At 44.0% G+C, this 22,038-nt stretch overlaps 1 protein-coding gene across 1 annotated transcript in view; it reads left to right on the top strand.

The window, feature by feature from the left end:
• Window positions 1–20,101, top strand: part of BLOC1S5 (biogenesis of lysosomal organelles complex 1 subunit 5) — a 54,419-nt gene extending 34,318 nt beyond the window's left edge. The window contains exons 4-5 of the mRNA XM_004043256.4: window positions 6,320–6,378; window positions 18,255–20,101. Coding sequence (XP_004043304.3) covers window positions 6,320–6,378; window positions 18,255–18,434 — 239 coding nt within the window. The 3' untranslated portion in view covers window positions 18,435–20,101. The remainder of the gene's footprint in view (window positions 1–6,319; window positions 6,379–18,254) is intronic.
• The last annotated feature ends 1,937 nt before the right edge of the window (window positions 20,102–22,038 follow it).

The following is a 22,038-nucleotide window of genomic DNA, read 5'->3' as shown; positions in this document are numbered from 1 at the left end:
TGCCGAGATTGTGCCACTGCACTGCAGCTTGGGCAACACAGTGAGACCCCATCTCAAAAGAAAAAAAATTATTCTAATCTCTTTGTTAAATTTCTGAATTTTTTTCTGTGTTATTCTGGAGATCACTGAGTTTCCTTAGAACTGCTATTTTGCATTGTTGGTCAGAGAGTTCATATATTGCCATCTCACTGAGGTCATTCACTGACTGGTTCTTTGCTTTGTCTGTTTAGGGAGGTCTTCATTCCTTGTTTGCTGTTGTTTCTTGTGGATGTACATCTGCGTCTTGGCATTGAAGCATTAGTTATTTATTCCCATCTCCTCTGTCTTGTTTCTGTTTTTATTGGATACATTTGCTTAGAGAGTCTTTGTATTTTACCTGCAAATTTATTTTTTTCTTTCACTAGGTCACTGCTTCTTTTCAGCACTAGACTGCACCTTAAACCCAACTCTGCCTTAGTTCTAGTAAACAATCAGAATGCCACTCATCTTGAATGGGGGAGGTCCACAAAGGGATATCTCGTTAGTGTGGGAAGGCTGGCTAGGCAGCCTCTGTTCCCAGGGGACCTGGGGAATGAACCTCGTGCAGTGTGGTGCTGCTGAGTAGCCACTTTGATTTGGTGTCTCCTTTGGCTAAGTTACAGAGCAGAGTTTCTAAAAGACTGGGGGTGGAAGTGGCACCTCTCTCCTTTTTTTCTGGCTGTCCTTGAGGATATGTCTGCCCTCGGGTATCACCAATGCTTTCCATGGTTAAGGCAGGGACAGTTCTCCTGCCAGGGAGCCCAAGATGATGGGGAAGCAGATCATACAGCATGATCCCTCTTTTAGCATAGAAACCATGAGTCAGGGAGATTTCCCATGTGCTTGGTGCCAAGGCAGGTTGGGGAAGGAATGTTACAGAGATGGAAGTCCAATTCTGTTCCTGTCTCCTCAGAGTGTTTTCATTTCTCTGTGGCCCTGAGAACTGTCTTATCCTCATGTTTGAGTTCTGGGGTATTGCTGGCACTGTATACCTGATTTTGGTTTTCTGTTGTGGAGAGTGAAGCTAGCTTGCTTCTATATCTGCATTTTGTTGTTTTTTTTTTTTTTTAGTTGCAGATATAATTTATTGTGATTGGAACTAAATGTTACCAAAAAATTTAGGTTGTATGTGAAATTCTTCAATAAATTTTATGGACTTCAATAGGTCACAGAAAATCTTACTGTGCTCTTCTTTCTTTCTTTTTTTTTTTTTATTGATCATTCTTGGGTGTTTCTCGCAGAGGGGGATTTGGCAGGGTCATAGGACAGTAGTGGAGGGAAGGTCAGCAGACAAACAAGTGAACAAAGGTCTCTGGTTTTCCTAGGCAGAGTGTTTGTGTCCCTGGGTACTTGAGATTAGGGAGTGGTGATGACTCTTAACGAGCATGCTGCCTTCAAGCATCTGTTTAACAAAGCACATCTTGCACCGCCTTTAATCCATTTAACCCTGAGTGGACACAGCACATGTTTCAGAGAGCACAGGGTTGGGGGTAAGGTCATAGATCAACAGGATCCCAAGGCAGAAGAATTTTTCTTAGTACAGAACAAAATGAAAAGTCTCCCATGTCTACTTCTTTCTACACAGACTCAGCAACCTTCCGATTTCTCAATCTTTTCCCCACCTTGCCCCCTTTTCTATTCCACAAAACCGCCATTGTCGTCATGGCCCGTTCTCAATGAGCTGTTGGGTACACCTCCTAGACGGGGTGGTGGCCAGGCAGAGGGGCTCCTCACTTCCCAGTGGGGGCAGCTGGGCAGAGGCGCCCCTCACCTCCTGGACAGGGTGGCTGGCCGGGCAGGGGGCTGACCCCCCCACCTCCCTCCCGGACGGGGCGGCTGGCCGGGCAGAGGGGCTCCTCACTTCCCAGTAGGGGCGGCCGGGCAGAGGCGCCCCTCACCTCCCGGACGGGGCGGCTGGCCGGGCGGGGGGGCTGACCCCCCCACCTCCCTCCCGGACGGGGCGGCTGGCCGGGCGGGGGGCTGACCCCCCCACCTCCCTCCCGGACGGGGCGGCTGGCCGGGCGGGGGGCTGAGCCCCCCACCTCCCTCCCGGACGGGGCGGCTGGCTGGGCGGGGGGCTGACCCCCCCCCACCTCCCTCCCGGACGGGGTGGCTGGCCGGGCAGAGGGGATCCTCACTTCCCAGTAGGGGCGGCCGGGCAGAGGCGCCCCTCACCTCCCGGACGGGGCGGCTGGCCGGGCGGGGGGGCTGACCCCCCCACCTCCCTCCCGGACGGGGCGGCTGGCCGGGCGGGGGGCTGACCCCCCCACCTCCCTCCCGGACGGGGCGGCTGGCCGGGCGGGGGGCTGAGCCCCCCACCTCCCTCCCGGACGGGGCGGCTGGCTGGGCGGGGGGCTGACCCCCCCCCACCTCCCTCCCGGACGGGGTGGCTGGCCGGGCAGAGGGGATCCTCACTTCCCAGTAGGGGCAGCCGGGCAGAGGCGCCCCTCACCTCCCGGACAGGGCGGCTGGCCGGGTGGGGGCTGACCCCCCCACCTCCCTCCCGGACGGGGTGGCTGGCCGGGCGGGGGGCTGACCCCCCCCACCTCCATCCCGGACGGGGCGGCTCGCCGGGCGGGGGGCTGACCCCCCACCTCCCTCCCAGACGGGGCGGCTGGCCGGGCGGGGGGCTGACCCCCCCACCTCCCTCCCTGACGGGGCGGCTCGCCGGGCGGGGGGCTGACCCCCCACCTCCCTCCTGGACGGGGCGTCTGGCCTGGTGGGGGCTGATCCCCACCTCCCTCCCGGACGAGGTGGCTGCCGGGCGGAGACGCTCCTCACTTCCCAGATGGGGTGGCAGCCGGGCGGAGGGTCTCCTCACTTCTCAGACGGGGCGGCCGGGCAGAGACGCTCCTCCCCTCCCAGACGGGGTCGCGGCCGGGCAGAGGCGCTCCTCACATCCCAGACGGGGTGGCGGGGCAGAGGCGCTCCCCACATCTCAGACAATGGGCGGCCGGGCAGAGACGCTCCTCACTTTCCAGACTGGGCAGCCAGGCAGAGGGGCTCCTCACATCCCAGATGATGGGCGGCCAGGCAGAGACGCTCCTCACTTCCCAGACGGGGTGGCAGCAGGGCAGAGGCTGCAATCTCCGCACTTTGTGGGGCCAAGGCAGGCGGCTGGGAGGTGGAGGTTGTAGCGAGCCGAGATCACGCCATTGCACTCCAGCCTGGGCGCCATTGAGCACTGAGTTAACGAGACTCCCTCTGCAATCCCGGCACCTCGGGAGGCCGAGGCTGGCGGATCACTCGCGGTTAGGAGCTGGAGACCAGCCCGGCCAACACAGCGAAACCCCGTCTCCACCAAAAAAATTCGAAAACCAGTCAGGCGTGGCGGCGCGCGCCTGCAATCGCAGGCACTGGGCAGGCTGAGGCAGGAGAATCAGGCAGGGAGGTTGTAGTGAGCTGAGATGGCAGCAGCACAGTCCAGCTTTGGCTCGGCATGAGAGGGAGACCGTGGAAAGGGGAGAGGGAGAGGGAGACCGTGGAAAGGGGAGAGGGAGAGGGAGACCGTGGAAAGGGGAGAGGGAGAGGGAGAGAGGGAGCAGGAGCTATATCCGCATTTTGGAACTGCAAGTTGTGAAATTATTTTCTTATGTGTGTATTTGAGGTTTACTTATAGACACCATGATAGAATGAATTTGTTTCTTTTTTATGTGAGGAAAATAGAACATTGTTAACTATGGTATGTGGCACAAATCTACTTGAATAATCTTTTGGTTAAGAGAAAAAGCACTTGATAAATTCTTGACTTTTTTTTTTAAGTCAATATAGTCTCCTAAAACACTGAGATAACGGGGGAAATGGCTTCGTACTGAGTTACAACCAGTAAGTGATGCAGATGTGATAGGAAGGTTCAGAGAAATGGGCCTTCTTGGTGTCACTAATTGTTCAAAAAGGGAATGTTTGGTGCAGTCTGGTGATTGTCTTTGACTTTAGAAAAGCAAGTTTCATAAATTCAGAAAGTAAACCTTTTCCGTTGTGTGCCTAAAGAGTTAAAAGGTGAATTGCTTCAAAGGGACTGTAATTTCTAAAAGTGGATAGTCTGTCTAAACATAACAATCCTAATGAGGAACAAAAGTGCACCTTTGTCAGATGTGTTCTGATTAGAATTTTAAAGGACATAACAAATGACAAAGTAAGTGGCAGAAGCCTGTAATTCTTTTTTTAGGTTAGGCCTAGAATCTTCTGAAAGTGATGAAGCTCCTAACAACTGCCAAATGGATTTTAAGTTATATTCTCAGAGCCAGTGGGGGAAAAAAACAACGCAGGAAATGATAGAAGCACTGCTTGGGAAAGATGATGTAATGTTAATATGCCACAGAAAGAAGGCAGAGCTAATCAACTCCTGTTTTTTTTTTTTTAATATTTTCTTTTTTAAAAATCAATGATTGGGAACCTAATTTTCAGTACTTAAATATTATCTTTGATATAGCTAAAATTAATGGTTACTGATAAAAACACAACTTTTTGAAAACAAAATTCTTCTCTTTTACCATATTCCCAGAGGGAGAGGCCTAACATTTCTCTGAAAGAGAAATCACAGTCCCTGCCCTATTGTGGAACTTGTGACCTAGTTGGGGCCGGATTGGGGTGGGGTAGGAAGACATAATTGTAAAACAATTAGACAAACCTCCAGTTTCAGCAAAGGCAAGATATTAATAAATGGTAGGATATACACACACACCTGATTAAGGAATTTCAAATAGGGAAAATCCTCAGAGGGAAGGGACTGATCAGGAGGGCTTTATGAAGACAGTAAACCTTGAACTGGGCTTTTGAAACAAAACAGTTTAATTAGTGGAAAGAAATAAGGAAAGGATTTTCTTTAGGGATAGTACAATAAATAGAATATTGGTAACAATGAACAGTTCTTGATTGCTTATTGTATTTTTTTTTTTTTTGAGATGGAGTCTCGCTCTGTTGCCCAGGCTGGAGTGCAGTGGCACGATCTTGGCTCACTGCACCAGGTTCGATTGTCTTGGCTCAGCCTCCCGAGTAGCTGGGACTACAGGCATGTGCCACTATTCCCAGCTAATTTTTGTATTTTTAGTAGAGACAGAGTTTCACCATGTTGGTCAGGCTAGTCTCGAACTCCTGACTTCAGGTGATCTGCCCGCCACGGCCTCCCAAAATGCTGAGATTACAGGCGTGAGCCACTGTGCCCGGCCTGACTGCTTATTTTATATGAAGAACTACTCTAAGTGGTTATCATTATTAATATTGAAATGATTTACTTTTAAGCATAGTATGTACTGTGTTCTCATTTAAATTTTATGTCACTTCTGAAGCCCTGTTATTAGTTGTTATGTTCATTTTACAGATGAGGAACTAAGGTGCCGAGAGATAGGAGGACCAACAAGAACAGTGCCTGGCACAAAGCACATGCTCAGTAAACATTTGTCAAATGAATAATTGAGCGAGCAAACATGCCCAAGATCATTCACACAACTGAGTGCCAAATTTGACTGACTAAGGCTCACTCTTAACCTGCACACTACATGTCTTTATTTGGATAAAGTAAGTGAGAACATTTATGAACAGAAAAAAATGCATCTGGCGATGAAAAGGTTTAAATAACTGAAGAATTACAACTCGTTTCATTGATGAAATAATTAAAGAGGCAGTAGAGTGTTGATAGTAAGAGCCAAGTCTTTACAGCCAGAAAGATCTGACTTCAAATCCTGTTTCCTGTACTTATTAGTTTTATAACCTCCTTGATTGACAGCGTCACCTCTCTGTACCTCAGTTTTGTCACCTGTAAAATGGAATAGTGATCATTTCCTGATAGGAAAGTGGGATTAAGAGGGATAATACATAGATCTTGGCACTTAGTAAATAATAAATAATTACAATAATTATTATTAACAGTTCTTAAGAAAGAGAAATGACTTAATGGAGATGATCCAGAGGAAGTTGAATCTTGCACTGGCAGCCAGGATAAATTAGAAGTCAAGAGAGCACAGGCAAGAATAGTAGAAAGTTGTTGAAGTAATGTGGTTACCAGGTACTGCAGTGAGAGAGCTGTAGACAATCTGTCATTGGAGTTAGTATTTAAATGCCGTTCGGCTTGTAGCTCAAAGCTCAAGAATTAGGGTTGTTCTAATTATGACATTCTGAATATATTGGCAAAACTTATTTTCCCCTTCTGGCCATCCCACCACCACCAAAATAATATCAGTTTTCTGCATAGTTTTTTGAGATCTAAAACAATTCATGTACTCTCCACACGCACTCCTCCGCCAGGTATGTGTTTCCTTGAACATGGTCTGCTGACTGAAAACCCATGTCTTTTTCATTTCAGTGCAAGCAGCTAATGACTCAGTCTGTAGACTCCAACAGAGGGAACAGGAACGAAAAAAGGTAAAAGATCATTTAGATAATGGGGCATATAAGTCTTGCATCTTTATTATCGTATTATTAGCAATTGCTTTTGATCAGAAAATTCTCTGAATGTGGTGAGTTTTACATATTTTAAAATGGCTGATTCATTGAAGACGTGTTGAGGAGGTGTGGTCATACCACCAATATTTTTATAATTGAAATTGCAGAACTCTCTTTTTTCCTTTTCAACATTTCCATCTTTTCCCTGAAAGTGGTATTTGTCTCTTGGAGGAGAGAGAAAATAGGGCTTTTACATGGAACAACAAATAACCACCGGATTGGAGATATAAATCTTTCCTTCAAGCCTGAAGTATTGAGTATATTCTGTATATTTCTTCTAGAAAGGGAAGCATTCATGCCTGTGTAGGTTATTTAATGAATAGCCATAGGAGTATTTGAATCATTTGCTGGACAGTGCTTTGCTTATTTGAATTATATGTTAACTAAATTCAGATGTGGAAAAATAGCACAAGAATTTAAGTTCCTGTGATAATTTGGTGGTTTTCACTTGCAATTATCATAAAGTGTTTTTGTAACTTATTCGTTGCTCTAAACTAAAGAATATACATCTTACATTTATTAAGAAACATTGAAAAGACTAAGTCACTCTGAAAATAATGCCTTTTTGCTTGTATGTGTGTGTATCGACAAATGTTACTGTCTCCATTTATCTGGAATGTGTTGTGGTTAATCCACAATAATAGTTGAGATCTGTCACTGTATAAAAATATAATGGAATGAACCTTCTCAGAGTTTCAGTTTCTGTACCCTCTGCTCAAATCTAAATGTTGATGTAAAGTTTGAAAATTCAACAATTTGATAATTGAAAGGACTTGACGTTTAAGACAGATGGGAATGCTGCCCAAGGATAGTGGGACCCCGCAGGCCAGTCAGGAAGCAGGGCCACAGCTGAGCTCCTGGATGAAGTGGCAAGGCAGAGCTGTGGTCAGGGGAGTTTGTGTCAGGATGGGGTGCTTGCACAGCATGCAGAGAGTGGTGGAAAGGCAGTCAGGGCTGGGGACGTAAGTGGACCATGCCAGGCTGGACAGCAGATATATTTTTAATTCCTCTACTTTGCTAGGTGCCACAGGGGATGATCGATTTTGTTAACTTTAGGGCTGTTCCTACACTTAAGGAGCTAAAACTCTTGGAGTCCCAAAGCACTAACACTATAATAATAGAGGATAAAGTAAGAACTGTGATCATTACCAAGAACTTTTTGGGATCTTGGCAAATAAAGTGTAATTTAGTAGGAAGATAATGGCATTCAAGCCTGACCTTGAGCAGAAGGAACTTAAAATTAAATTATAATTTGAACAGTTTCTCTTGTCACTTTGAACTATTTCTACATGTGGTGTATTAGCCCTGTGTATAGTAGGAAGATGACCAGATTGGGTAAGAAATACCTGGCTTCTTTTATTTCTGGTGTTGGTTCCCTGTACTACCTAGCTATAAGCCCTCGGACAAATCCTTGAGCTTCCAGCTCCTCGTTTGCAAACTAATGATCTATTCTACTTATCTGATAGATTGATGGGTAAATTGCATTATAAAAATTATTTGAAATGACTTTGAAAATTGTATCTCACTATCAAAATGTAGGGCTGTACTACCTAGCTATAAGCCCTCGGACAAATCCTTGAGCTTCCAGCTCCTCGTTTGCAAACTAATGATCTATTCTACTTATCTGATAGATTGATGGGTAAATTGCATTATAAAAATTATTTGAAATGACTTTGAAAATTGTATCTCACTATCAAAATGTAGGGCAGCATTTTTTTCCTGCCAGCTCACTGTTTGTTTAAGATGCGAGCGGTCACCGTGTGGGTAAGAGCCCTGCCATAGTCTGTTAGAGTCTGTGAAGCACTTGAGAATCCTTCCCATTGATGATTTTGCAAATTGAAAAGTGCTGTCTGTCCCACAGTTTAAAAAGCAGTGGCCACAAGAAATAAGAATATTTTAATATTTAATATGAAGTACATTTCTTTTTTTTTTTTTTTTTTTTGAGATGGAGTCTCACTCTGTCACCCAGGCTGGAGGGCAGTGGTGCAGTGGCTCACTGCAATCGCCGCCTCCCAGGTTCAAACTATTCTCCTGCCTCAGCTTCCCAAGTAGCTGGGATTACACCTATAATCCTAGCTAATTTTTGTATTTTTAGTAGAGACAGGGATTTGCCATGTTGGCCAGGCTGGTCTCGAACTCCTGACCTCGGATGATCCACCCGCCTCGGCCTCCCAAAGTGCTGGGATTACAGGCGTGAGCCACTGTGCCTGGCCTGAAGGACATTTCTTATAGATATTATGTCTGGGGATATTTTCAAACTAATTTTTATAGAATATATATTAAAAATTAGTATTTTAAAATATACTGAAACGTTGTTTCACCAGAAGTTGGTAAGTCTGTGAGACTTAGTTTGTAAGCAGACTTAGATTTGTTACCCTAATTTTCTTTTCTGAAGATAATTTAATAAATTAACCAACTTAAAGTCATAAACAGATATACTTCTCTGCTCAAAGTAAAAATTCTTTACATTCTTATTGGAGCAATAAACTTTTAGTCCTGTCTTTATTTCTTTTTTCTTTTTCTTTTTTTGTTTTACTGCCATATGTAGCTTCTTCTGAATCTGTGACATGGCAGAGGTTTCAAACCCCACACATACACATGTGCACGCACACACACATATGTCATAAAGGTAAAGTTTAATTTCTCATCTAGCCAATGTAAACAAAGCAAAAGACCTGACCTCTAGCTGCATTTTACAACCTAATGTTAATTGTTGCCCTTGGTTATACTATTGCATACATTTTGTATATTTGAAAGGTTCTCAGAACAAAGATGGGAGTAGTAATGAGATAAAATAGACTATTGCCATTACTCATTAATTCTTTTTTTTTTTGAGATGGAGTCTCACTGCGTCACCCAGGATGGAGTGCAGTGGCACGATCTCAGCTCACTGCAACCTCTGCCTCCCGGGTTCAAGTGATTCTCCTGCCTCAGCCTCCCAAGTAGCTGGGATTACAGGCGCACGCCACCACACACAGCTAATTTTTGTATTTTTAGTAGAAACGGGATTTCACCATGTTGGTCAGGCTGGTCTTGAGTTCATTAATTCTTTTATGTCAAGACAATTTGTGGATTTCTGTAGGAAGTAAACTGATAAACGTCATTCATACAAATCATATTTCCCACAATTGATATCTAAAAGTACATTCAGAAGAACAATAAATGCACATTCCCTAGTTATTTGACATGTCTTAAAAACTACCACTAGTACAAAGTTGCATTTTGGGTATTAGCAATAAGAATAGTGAAATGAAAATATTATTGCCTTATAAAATTCACTGGCTCTTAAAAATATGCCACTGGTGGAGATGAGATGGTTAATAATATCTGTCAATAATTTAAATTTAGGTTCATGCACAGGTGGTGTCAACTTTTGAAGCCCTATTCAACCAGACTGGAAGTAATTATGAAGTAAATATGAATGCTTTTAATTCACCTTGTCCACAAATATTTATTAGATCCAGTTATCCATCTTTATGATTACTTTCATGAGAGCAACAAGTTCACATGGCTTGTACATTGTTTTTAATAGAGTTTGAAAATAGAGTAACATATAGGTACATATTGTTCTATATAAAATCATTTTTGGCAGTTGTTATGCTGACGCTCCTTATCAAAGGAAATAGTTTTTCCTATGTCTCTGTAAGGCATATATAAAATTAATGGCATACATATTACTGGCAGATGCTCTAAAAGACCTTTTAGACCTTAGTTTATTCAGAGTTTTCCCGTAGACCAGGTTTTCTCAACCTCAGCACTGTTGGCACTTTGGACCTGATAATTGCTTATTGTGGGTGCTGTCCTGTGCATTGCAGGATGTTTAGCAGCATCCTTGACCTCTGCCTACTAGATGCCAGTAGCACCTCCCCACAACCTGTGTTATAATAACCAACAATCTCCTGGGGGAGAGAGGTGTAAAATGCCCTCCCCTGCCCCCCATTGAAAATCACTGACTTAGACGAATCTCTGCAGAAGTGTGGTTTTATTTTGTAATCCAGACTTCTTTTATAGACCTGGTTCTAGATGCCGATCTTCAGGATTGGTTTCTATTTCAAATTATCTTTCATTGGTGGAGAGCAGTGAGTGTGTGCCTGCATGCGTGCCGGTTTATTATTTCTTTCTCTGTTGTAACTTAATGTATACATTTTACTAAGTAGAAAGAGATAACACCATTATAGTTCATTACTTTTGGTATGTGGTTATAGGTTATTAATAAATTCTCTTCATTTTCTTTTAAAGTTGGTATTTTCTAAGTTTATCTTGAAGAGTGCAATTGATTTCATTTAAGAAGAGCCCACTGAAACTTGATTTGAATTTTTTTATTGTGGCAAAATTCATATAATATAACATTTACCTTCATAACCATTTTAAAATGTACATTTCAGTGGCATTATCTATATTCACATTGTTGTTCAACCATCACCACCATACATCCACGGAACTTTTTTTTTCTAAATTTATTTATTACTATTTTTTTTGAGATGGAGTTTTGCTTTTGTCACCTAGGGTGGAGGGCAGTGGTGCGATCTCGGCTCACTGCAACCTCTGCCTCCCAGGTTCAAGGGATTCTCCCACCTCAGCCTACCGAGTAGCTGGGACAACAGGTGCCCACCATCATGCCCAGCTAATTTTTGTATTTTCAGTAAAGACAGGGTTTCGCCATGTTGGCCAGGCTGGTCTCGAACTCCTGACCTCAGGTGATCCACCCACCTCAGCTTCCCAAAGTGCTGGAATTACAGGCGTGAGCCACCGCACCCGGCCCACAGAACTCGTTCATATTGCAAAACTGAAACTCTGTACCCAGTAAACAGTAACTCCTCATTCCCCTTTCTCTCCACCCCTGGAAACCACCATTCTACTTTCTAGCTCTATGAATTTGACTGCTCTAGGTTCATCGTGTAAGTAGACTCATATAACATTTGTCTCTTTTGTGACTGGCCTGTTTCTTTAGTGTAATGTCATCGAGATTCATCCATGCCATAGCATGTGTCAGAATTTTCTTCTTTTTTAAGGCTGAATAATAATCCATTGTATGTGTAAACTGTATTCTGTTTATCTGTTCATCTGTCTATGGACGTTTAGGTTCTCCCACCTTTGGCTATTATGCATAACATTGCTGTAAACATGGGTGTACAAATAGCTGTTCAAGTTCCTACTTTTAATTTTTTTGGATATATTCCCAATAGTAGAATTGCTGCTTTGTATGGTAATTCTATGTAAAAGCCAAGGTTTTTATCTTCTTTAAGCACAATGCTCTTATAACTTTAGCCACTTTTTTTGTTGTTTTTCTAATTTCTTTAATTTATTTCTAAGGGGCAGTTTCCAAGTCATTTTATTCAGAATTTTATGTTTCTTGAATCAATAAATACTATACAAAACAATGCCAGTGTAAAAATGGCTACCATTTTCTCTCCTCTGCTTCCCCTACATGGGTACAATCCCCTGGGCAGCCTCACTCAGGAGTTTTAGGGGCTCTCCCTCCAGATTTGTTCCAGCAAATGAAGTTGAGTGACATAGTCCCTTGAATGATTTCCAGAGAAACTCAGCTGGGGTGGGGAGAGCCTCTGGAATCTGGAGGTAACTAGCTTAGGGAAATGAATTAGTGTTTTGGGGGAGAAGAACTGGCCCCTAGGGCAAGAGCCTACCCCAAAGAAAAGGGTGTCTGACATGTTCACAGTTAACTTCTTTTGCCTTAGAAAGTGGTATTTGTTCAGAGAAAAAAGCGACAAGCCATACCCCCACGCCTGCTGCTCCTCTGCCCCTAGCTGGGGCCAGGTAGCAGAACAGCCTCTCAGACGAGGTCAGCAGTATTGAGGGGCATCTCCTTAATGGAGATGTTGTAGGTCTCCATGTCTCGAAGGGTCTTCTTGTCTTCTGTCACCATGACTTTGATTACTTTGGATGGAAATCTTTAAAAAGATATTCTATACTTTTATGTTATTTAAAAAATTTATTAAATGTTACAGAATAATTTTGTAGGAATCAGGCGTTACTGAGAATATCAGATTTTATATTATGGTGAATATGGTGATGTCATTAGGGAATGAGAGAGACACTGTGCTATGTTTCTGTACCAACTGCACTCAGATACTGTGTGTTTTAAGTTTTTGTATCTGCCTCCTCTTCTGCTATAAGGCTGATGCCTGTTATTCTTCCCTTATTTATCAGCCTTTTCATTTTCTATTTTTTTTCTATGTATAATACTTTATTATGGTTATACATAATATTATGATTATTTCTGCTTACACAGAGAACCTGGTAGACTGCCTTGATATCATTGGGTACATTCTTTTTTTTTTTTTTTTTTCTTTTTTTTTTTTTCTTGATCATTCTTGGGTGTTTCTCGCAGAGGGGGATTTGGCAGGGTTACAGGACAATAGTGGAGGGAAGGTCAGCAGATAAACAAGTGAACAAAGTTCTCTGGTTTTCCTAGGCAGAGGACCCTGCGGCCTTCCGCAGTGTTTGTGTCCCTGGGTACTTGAGATTAGGGAGTGGTGATGGCTCTTAACGAGCATGCTGCCTTCAAGCATCTGTTTAACAAAGCACATCTTGCACCGCCCTTAATCCATTCAACCCTGAGTGGATGCAGCACATGTTTCAGAGAGCACAGGGTTGGGGGTAAGGTCACAGATCAACAGGATCCCAAGGCAGAAGAATTTTTTCTTAGTATAGAACAAAATGAAAAGTCTCCCATGTCTACCTGTTTCTACACAGACACGGCAACCATCCGATTTCTCAATCTTTTCCCCACCTTTCCCCCCTTTCTATTCCACAAAACCGCCATTGTCATCATGGCCCGTTCTCAATGAGCTGTTGGGTACACCTCCCAGACGGGGTGGTGGCCGGGCAGAGGGGCTCCTCACTTCCCAGTAGGGGCGGCCGGGCAGAGGCGCCCCTCACCTCCCGGACGGAGCGGCTGGCCAGGCGGGGGGCTGACCCCCCCACCTCCCTCCCGGACGGGGCGGCTGGCCGGGCGGGGGGCTGACACCCCCACCTCCCTCCCCGACGGGGCGGCTGGCCGGGCGGGGGGTTGACCCCCCACCTCCCTCCCGGACAGGGCGGCTGGCCGGGCAGAGGGACTCCTCACTTCCCAGTAGAGGCGGCCGGGCAGAGGCGCCCCTCACCTCCCGGACGGGGCGGCTGGCCGGGCGGGGGGCTGATCCCCCCACCTCCCTCCCGGACGGGGCGGCTGGCCGGGCGGGGGGCTAACCCCCCCACCTCCCTCCTGGACGGGGCGGCTGGCCGGGCCGGGGGGCTCCTCACTTCCCAGTAGGGGCGGCCGGGGAGAGGCGCCCCTCACCTCCCGGACGGGGCGGCCGGCCAGGCGGGGCGCTAACCCCCCTACCTCCCTCCCGGATGGGGCGGCTGGCCGGGCGGGGGGCTGACCACCCCCACCTCCCTCCCGGACGGGGCGGCTGGCCGGGGGGGGGGGGAGGGGGGGCTGACCCCCCCGCCTCCCTCCTGGACGGGGCGGCTGGCCGGGCGGGGGGCTGACCCCCCCACCTCCCTCCCGGACGAGGTGGCTGCCGGGCGGAGACGCTCCTCACTTCCCAGACGGGGTGGCTGCTGGGCGGAGGGGCTCCTCACTTCTCGGACGGGGCGGCTGCCAGGCGGAGGGGCTCCTCACTTCTCAGAGGGGGCGGTTGCCAGGCAGAGGGTCTCCTCACTTCTCAGACGGGGCGGCCGGGCAGAGATGCTCCTCACATCCCGGACGGGGCGGCAGGGCAGAGGTGCTCCCCACATCTCAGACGATGGGCGGCCGGGCAGAGACGCTCCTCACTTCCCAGATGTGATGGCAGCCGGGAAGAGGCGCTCCTGGCTTCCTAGATGGGATGGCGGCCGGGCAGAGACGCTCCTCACTTTCCAGACTGGGCAGCCAGGCAGAGGGGCTCCTCACATCCCAGACGATGGGCGGCCAGGCGGAGACGCTCCTCACTTCCCAGACGGGGTGGCAGCCGGGCAGAGGCTGCAATCTCGGCACTTTGGGAGGCCAAGGCAGGCGGCTGGGAGGTGGGGGTTGTAGCAAGCCGAGATCGCGCCACTGCACTCCAGCCTGGGCACCATTGAGCACTGAGTGAACGAGACTCCATCTGCAATCCCGGCACCTCGGGAGGCCGAGGCTGGCGGATCACTCGCGGTTAGGAGCTGGAGACCAGCCCGGCCAACACAGCGAAACCCCGTCTCCACCAAAAAAATATGAAAACCAGTCAGGCGTGGCGGCGCGCGCCTGCAATCGCAGGCACTCGGCAGGCTGAGGCAGGAGAATCAGGCAGGGAGGTTGCAGTGAGCTGAGATGGCAGCAGTACCGTCCAGCTTCCGCTCGGCATCAGAGGGAGACCGTGGAAAGAGAGGGAGAGGGAGACCGTGGGGAGCGGGAGAGGGAGAGGGAGACCGTGGGGAGAGGGAGAGGGAGAAGGGACCACATTCTCAACTAAGGTTCAGATAAACGTTATTTCCAGGTAGCTGGGTTTTTATTTGTATGTGAAGACTGCAGTATTGTCAATACATGAATGTATAGGCGACCCCCCCCCCTTTTTTCTTTACTGATTGTTGTAAAGAATGTAAGAATGGGCCGGGTGCGGTGGCTCACGCCTGTAATCCCAGCACTTTGGGAGGCGGAGGTGGGCGGATCACCTGAGGTCAGGAGTTCAAGACCAGCCTGGCCAGTGTGGTGAAACCTTGTCTTTACTAAAAATACAAAAATTGTCCAGGTGTGGTGGTGGTTGCCTGTAATCCCAGCTACTTGAGAGGCTGAGGCATGAGAATCGCTTGAACCCGGGAGGCAGAGGTTGCAGTGAGCTAAGATTGTGCCATTGCACTCCAGCCTGGGCAACAGGAGGGAAACTCCATCTCAAAAAAAAAAAAAAAAGTAAGAATGCCTAGCAGTTACTATTACAAGTGGAAAACTAGGAAACGATAGGATGGAGTGACTGTAAGAACTTCTTGATAAGGGAGCAAAACTAGATTTTTATTTGGATTTGGAAGTTGTCATCTTTTAGCTTATTTTCACTCGGCCTACAAGGCCAATAAGCGATACGCCTGATGTGAACAGGCTACTTGAATATGTTTATCTTTATTCATAATATTCTGAAACTACACAATAGAAATACTGATCTTTGGCAGTATCTTATTCACTAATATATTGCAGTGTCTTAAAGACTGTTCTTGTAGCCAAATGGTTAATAATGGTTACATCAAGGATTAAATTGAATCTAGGAATGGAGGGGAAAGTCTGTTGCTCTTGAGTTGTCTCTATTGTTTGAATTATTACAATAATCTGTTGCTAAAATTAAATTATTAAAATTAAAGAACAAAAACTGAAATGGCAGGGGGATAAAAGTGGAGTGATCTGCCTTCTAGATGCTTCACTTGTGATTTGTATAATATTTACGTTTTATTAAGTTCCTCAGGCACTGAGCTAGGAACTTGACATGTTCTACCTGTAGTCTTTATAAATATTATTTATGGATGCGGAGTATTTATTTTCCTCATTTTAAAGTTAAAGAAACTTTAAGTTGCTCAGCATCATGCAACTAGTGACAGGTAGACCAGAATTTGAAGCAAGGTTGGTATGCCTGCCAAAGCTACATTTTTCTTTATTGGGCTGTACTGGATAAAATGCATTCTGGTTGGGAAGGGGAACACGGGCTGTTGCCTTGTGGTCCACATCACAAGGTCAGCTGAGCCAATGATGACTTTTCATTTACAAAGAAATGAATAAATTAAATAACATCTGAGTATGCATGTTTAATATTCTCTGTATTTATTAAAACACAACTAAAGCTAAATATCATTTAGACCTAAATTTGAATCTACAACCAAGCTATTAGGTGAGTGACCATGGAGGATAAAAGTGTCCTTAAGCCTTAATTTCTTTGTCTGTAAAATGACAATAATGTCGTCTTAAAGGAGAGGCTTTTAGAAGTAGCTATGCAAAACAACTAGCAGAAGTTTGCATTTCATGGGTACTTAGAGCACATTGGCTTATTCAGCCCTTCATCCTGTTTGTCATCCTGACCCAAATGAGAGAGAAAATAGAACAGCAAGAACGTGATGAACAGCCTGAAGATGGTTTCTTTTTCCTAGTAGCTGTTTTTCTGGTGGCTGACATCTGAGTTAACCAGCATCTGAGTACATTGCGTGTCCCTTTTTCATTCAAGTGCTGGAATTAACATGCCAGAATTAACAGTGACTTCCAGTGCTTTGTGGGGGGGGTGTGTGTGTGTGTGTGTGTGTTTGTTTTTGAGACGGAGTCTCGCTCTGTTACCCAGGCTGGAGTGCAGTGGTGCAGTCTCGGCTCACTGCAACCTCCGCCTCTCAGGTTCAAGCAATTCAAACTTCTAGGTTTTAATAGTTTGCATATCCCAGTTTTTGTTTGTTTAATAGAACCTAATCTATATCAAAACTTAACTGCTAATGACATACATGTAGAATAGTTGAAATAGGGATATAAATTTATTTTTTCATACTCTATTTAGATTTTTATTGTACATATTCAAAGTTAATCATTGAAATTATACTTTGGAAGGAGGGAGAAAACTAAATTCATACCTTTTTTTATTTATACAGCATTTTATCTGTATTACTGTGGTGCTAGAAAGAAAAAGAAAAAACCTTTCATCCTTATATAGCAATATTAAGGAACATCTCAAGAACTGAGACATTTGACACAGATGTTTGAGATGTTGATTTGCTTTAAGGACTAGAACTGACCCAGAGGAGATTTCTTTGTTTTTGTTTGTTTTGTTTTTTTTGAGATACAGTATCACTGTCACCCAGGCTGGAGTGCAATGGCGTGCTCATCTCACTGCAACCTCTTTCTCCTGGGTTCAAGCAGTTCTTCCGCCTCAGTTTCCCGAGTAGCTGGGATCACAGGCCCTGGGATCACAGGTGCACGCCACCACACCAGCTAATTTTTATATTTTTAGTAGAGACGGGGTTCTGCCATGTTGGCCAGACTGGTCTTGAACTCCTGACCTCAGGTGATCTGCCCGCCTCAGCTTCCCAAAGTGCTGGGATTACAGGCGCGAGCCACTCTGCCCATCCCAGAAGAGATTTCTCGAGTTCTCTTCTAGTGACTAATAATTTATGATTCTTTCTAATGCACTTAAAAATATGTAAGACATTTTGATTTCTTACAGCAATGATTCTTTTAGCATATATTTTTTTAAAATTGGTTTTAAACTATCTGCAGTGAAATGGGATTTGAGGAGAAATAGAAATATGAAAAAATACTTGGATTGTGTTTGATTTTATCATGTGAAGATACTAGACGCTTTAAAAAAAAATTTTTTTTTTTTTTGAGACGGAGTCTCACTCTGTCACCCAGGCTAGAGTGCAGTGGCGCCATCTCAGCTCACTACAACCTCTGCCTTCTGGGTTCAGGTGATTCTTCCACCTCAGCCTCCCGAGTAGCTGGGACTACAGCCATGTGCCACCACGCCCAGCTAATTTTTGTATTTTTAGTAGAGACGGAGTTTTGCCATGTTGGCCAGGCTGGTCTCAAACTCCTTACTTAAGGTGATCCACCCGCTTCGGCCTCCCAGAATGCTGGGATTACAGGCATGAGCCACCGTGCCCAGACCACTTTTAAAATTTAAGAAATGAGAATATCCATGTTTAATTTTAATGAGAGAAGCCTTAGATGTTTCTAATGTGTCATCTTTTTTTATTATAACACAACTTTTTCCTTGTGACTTACCAGCTGATTGTTACGGTAACCAAATATCAAGAGATAACGTTATGAAATAATTGTCTGGAAAATGTCATGTGACTTTCTAATTTTCTTTTCTCAGATTCATAGTGACCACTTAGTAGCTAGTGAGAAACAGCATATGCTCCAGTGGGACAACTTCATGAAGGAGCAACCCAACAAAAGGGCTGAAGTGGATGAAGAGCACAGAAAAGCCATGGAGAGGCTTAAAGAACAATATGCTGAGATGGAGAAGGACCTAGCAAAATTTTCAACCTTTTAAGAACTTGAACCACAACAATCACAAACTAATGAGAAGATGTTCACCTCTCTCCTGAAAAATATTCCCACCAGACCGTTTAGCCTCTGCTTCAAGCTTAGCAATATATTCAGTGGCACTCTTATATCAGAAGAAAGAAGTTTCTACTGGCATTCTGATTGGATGTTTAAAGAAGGGTGCCACATTTTTCCAGCTTTAAGTGCCTATATATGATTATTTGAATGAAGAGGAGTAGGAAGGAAAATGGAATCAATATACTCTTTGTTAGTCAGAATTGATCATCTTTTCCATTGATTAGCTCAGAGAACTGTAGGTATAGACTTCTTAGAAAGATAATTTCATTCATTTCTATACAGGGTTAACAATAGTTTATTATTGTGGCTTAATGGGAAGGTATAGAAGCTACCTGTCATAGCCTCCTTGGCTGTTGGAAGGATGTATAAATAGTGTTGCATGAGTAATGTAGACAAAAAAAAAAAAAAAAGCCAGCTGTCCTTGGAGCAGAGATCACATTTCAGAGAGGTGAGAGTGAACACATTGTCTCTGCTGCGGCAAAGATGGCCACGCTGGTGTTTGAGCTGCCTCTTGGGGAAGGGTTGCATATTTTACAGTGCAGCATAATGCCATGGGCTTCCGTGGATGGGAAGACACATGTTAAGTTTTGTGGCCTTCCAGCACTTACTATTTTCAGCTTTTAAAGCATGCTTAGAAGGAAAAGCTTACCAAAAATATATTTTGACATTTAGTTTTTCCAAGAGCTATAATCTTGCCCATAGTATTTACCTCATTTTTGTGTCTGTTTTGCTGTGGGTAAGCTTTATAAGGTAAATAATGTCTATACATGTTTCGACTGTTTAATGAGTAATCAACAAAATCTGCCAGGGAGTCCCTCTGGAACCATATAAAGTTCCTGGCTTTGAATGAACCAGAAGTGTTTGCCCACATAGCAAATGGTCCATGTTAAATGTAAATCCTTTTTAGTGTTAATGTCTGTTCTCATAAGCAGGTATATTATGATGAAACATGTACCAGTTCTGTCATCACTGTGATCTTTAAAAACCTGCATTTAACAATCTAATTTGAGGCTGGGTGCAGTGGCTCACACCTGTAATCTCAACACTTTGGGAGGCCGAGGCAGGCAGATATTTGAGGTCAGGAGTTCAAGCCTAGCCTGGCCAACATGGTGAAACCCCGTCTCTACTAAAAATACAAAAATTAGCCCGGCATGGTGGTGCACGCTTGTAATCCCAGCTACTCAGGAGTCTGAGGCACGAGAATCACCTGAACTCAGGAGGCGGAGGTTGCGGTGAGCTGAGATGGCACCACTGCACTCCAGCTTGGGTGACAGAGTGAGACTCCATCTCAAAAAAAAATCTAACTGAAGAACTAAGTTGATTTTTTATTTGCCATAAACCAAGCAAAAGTAAATGCAATAATTTCGAGATTTATGGTAAATGAATTTGAGGTATGGATAAATCTTTCACATTTTTTTATTGCTCTTTAGTAAAGAAAGGCACAAGAAAGAAAATATCCAGCTCTCTTGTGTTATCTCAGTGTGGCGACTGCAGAAAATTGACAATGCCTGCCTGTGTAAATGTATGGCTTACTGTCAAAGCTTCATTCTTGGCTGCATGTTGAAAATGTGATTAAAGTTAATAGAGGAGATGAAATAAGTATTTGAGATTTTTTTCAATAACACTGAACTTCTGCCAACTTTCTCTATCCACTACTGTAGGCTTGACAGGCTCATCAATCATTTGCTGGTACCTGGACTAAAAAGCACACTTGCTGACACCAAGGCATGTTGGAATTTTCTTAATTCAGTGGATGGAAAAAAAAATACTTCCAAAAATATCCCACACATGAAAAGGGAGGGGAGCCTTAAATGAAAATTCCCTTTGTACCATGGACACTTTTTGGAATGCGATTAATTGCCAACACATCATTGAATGAATGCTGTAACCAAGAAATTAAGATTGTGTGTGTGAAGGGAATATATTCTTAACTGTGGCTACCCAATTTCTATAGCAAAGATTTCTGATAGTTTGTGTTCATCTCATGTGAATAATAAATACTTTACCCTATAAGTTTGTTTATTATTCCATAAATACCTAAGGGACTTCCTAAACCAAAATGAATTGATGGGCTTTTTGAGCTTTAGACATTAAGATACTCAATTGTTTCCTTGTAACATTTTTAACTATTCAATATAGCTTCTGTAAGAGTTGGTTTATTTACCTTCCTTTTGATATTTTTAGTGGTGAACACTTTTGCTTCTGTTTCCCCGTTGCCAAATCACTTTTGATATGTATTTTATTTATATGTAAAAACAATTTTAATAACTACATAATTTGTAACATTTCTTTCCTTTTTTTTTTTTTTTTTTTTTTTTTTTTTGCGACAGAGTCTCACTGTGTCACCCAGGCTGGAGTGCAGTGGCGCGATTTCAGCTCACTGCAAACTTTGCCTCCTGGGTTCAAGCAATTCTTGTTCTTCAGCCTCCTGAGTAGCTGATATTACAGGCATGTACCACCATGCCCAGCTAATTTTTATATTTTTAGTAGAGAAGGGGTTTCACCATGTTGGCCAGGCTGGTCTCGAACTCTTGACCTCAAGTGATCTGCCCACCTCAGCCTCCCAAAGTGCTGGGATTACAGGCATGAGCCACTGTGCCTAGCCAGTTTGTAACATTTCTGCTGTGTTTATGCTGTTGAGCAGAGATACTATGGGTTCTATGTAGCTCATAGGATTATTGCAATGATCAAATGAAATAATGTTTTATAATTTTAAAGCACCATAGAAAGATTTGTTAAGTTCTATGTATTTTTAATTTTTAATTATGATTTCTTTCTTGACTAACATATGTATGAGGCTTTTTTTCCCATTTCCTAGTGTGTATATTTTTAAATTCTGTGTTTATTGATTCCTGTTTTAATTGAATTTGAATTGTGGACAGAAAATAGGTACATGTAAGACTGATCTGTTAATATTTGTTGAGATTTGCTTTATGACCTAGATTATAACCTGTTTTTGTAAATGTTTCATGATTGCTTGAAAAGTATGCTTGTTTTTTAGTTGTTGGATGTCCATTAGACCAAAGTTGTTAATTTTGTAGTTCAAATTTTTTCCATTTTACTATTCTTTTGTCTTCTACTTGATCTCTCAGACTCAGAGATGTGTTGAAATTTTCTATTCTAGTGAACTTACCAATTTCTCCCTGTAATTCTGTCAATTTTAGTTTTATATATTTTTATATATTTTGAAGTCTTGTTATAAATAATTATAAATATATACATAAATGTAAAAAATACATAAACTATATATTATATTTATGTGGATTATGCCAGCCAGCTGGGTTTATAGGATATATCTTTTTTCATCCTTCTGTTAAACCTTGCTGTTATGTTTTAGATATGCCCTTTAAAAACTGTGTGACTGGGGCCGGGGACGGTGGCTCACGCCTGTAATCCCAGCACTTTGGGAGGGTGAGGCGGGCAGATCACGAGGTCAGGAGATTGAGACCATCCTGGCCAACATGGTGAAATCCCATCTCTACTAAAAATACAAAAATTAGCTGGGCGTGGTGGTGTGCACCTGTAGTCCCAGC

This window comes from Gorilla gorilla, chromosome 5 (assembly GCF_029281585.2).
Source record: "Gorilla gorilla gorilla isolate KB3781 chromosome 5, NHGRI_mGorGor1-v2.1_pri, whole genome shotgun sequence".
NCBI classification, from domain to species: Eukaryota; Metazoa; Chordata; class Mammalia; order Primates; family Hominidae; genus Gorilla; species Gorilla gorilla.
This window is presented reverse-complemented; position numbering and strand designations above follow the sequence as displayed.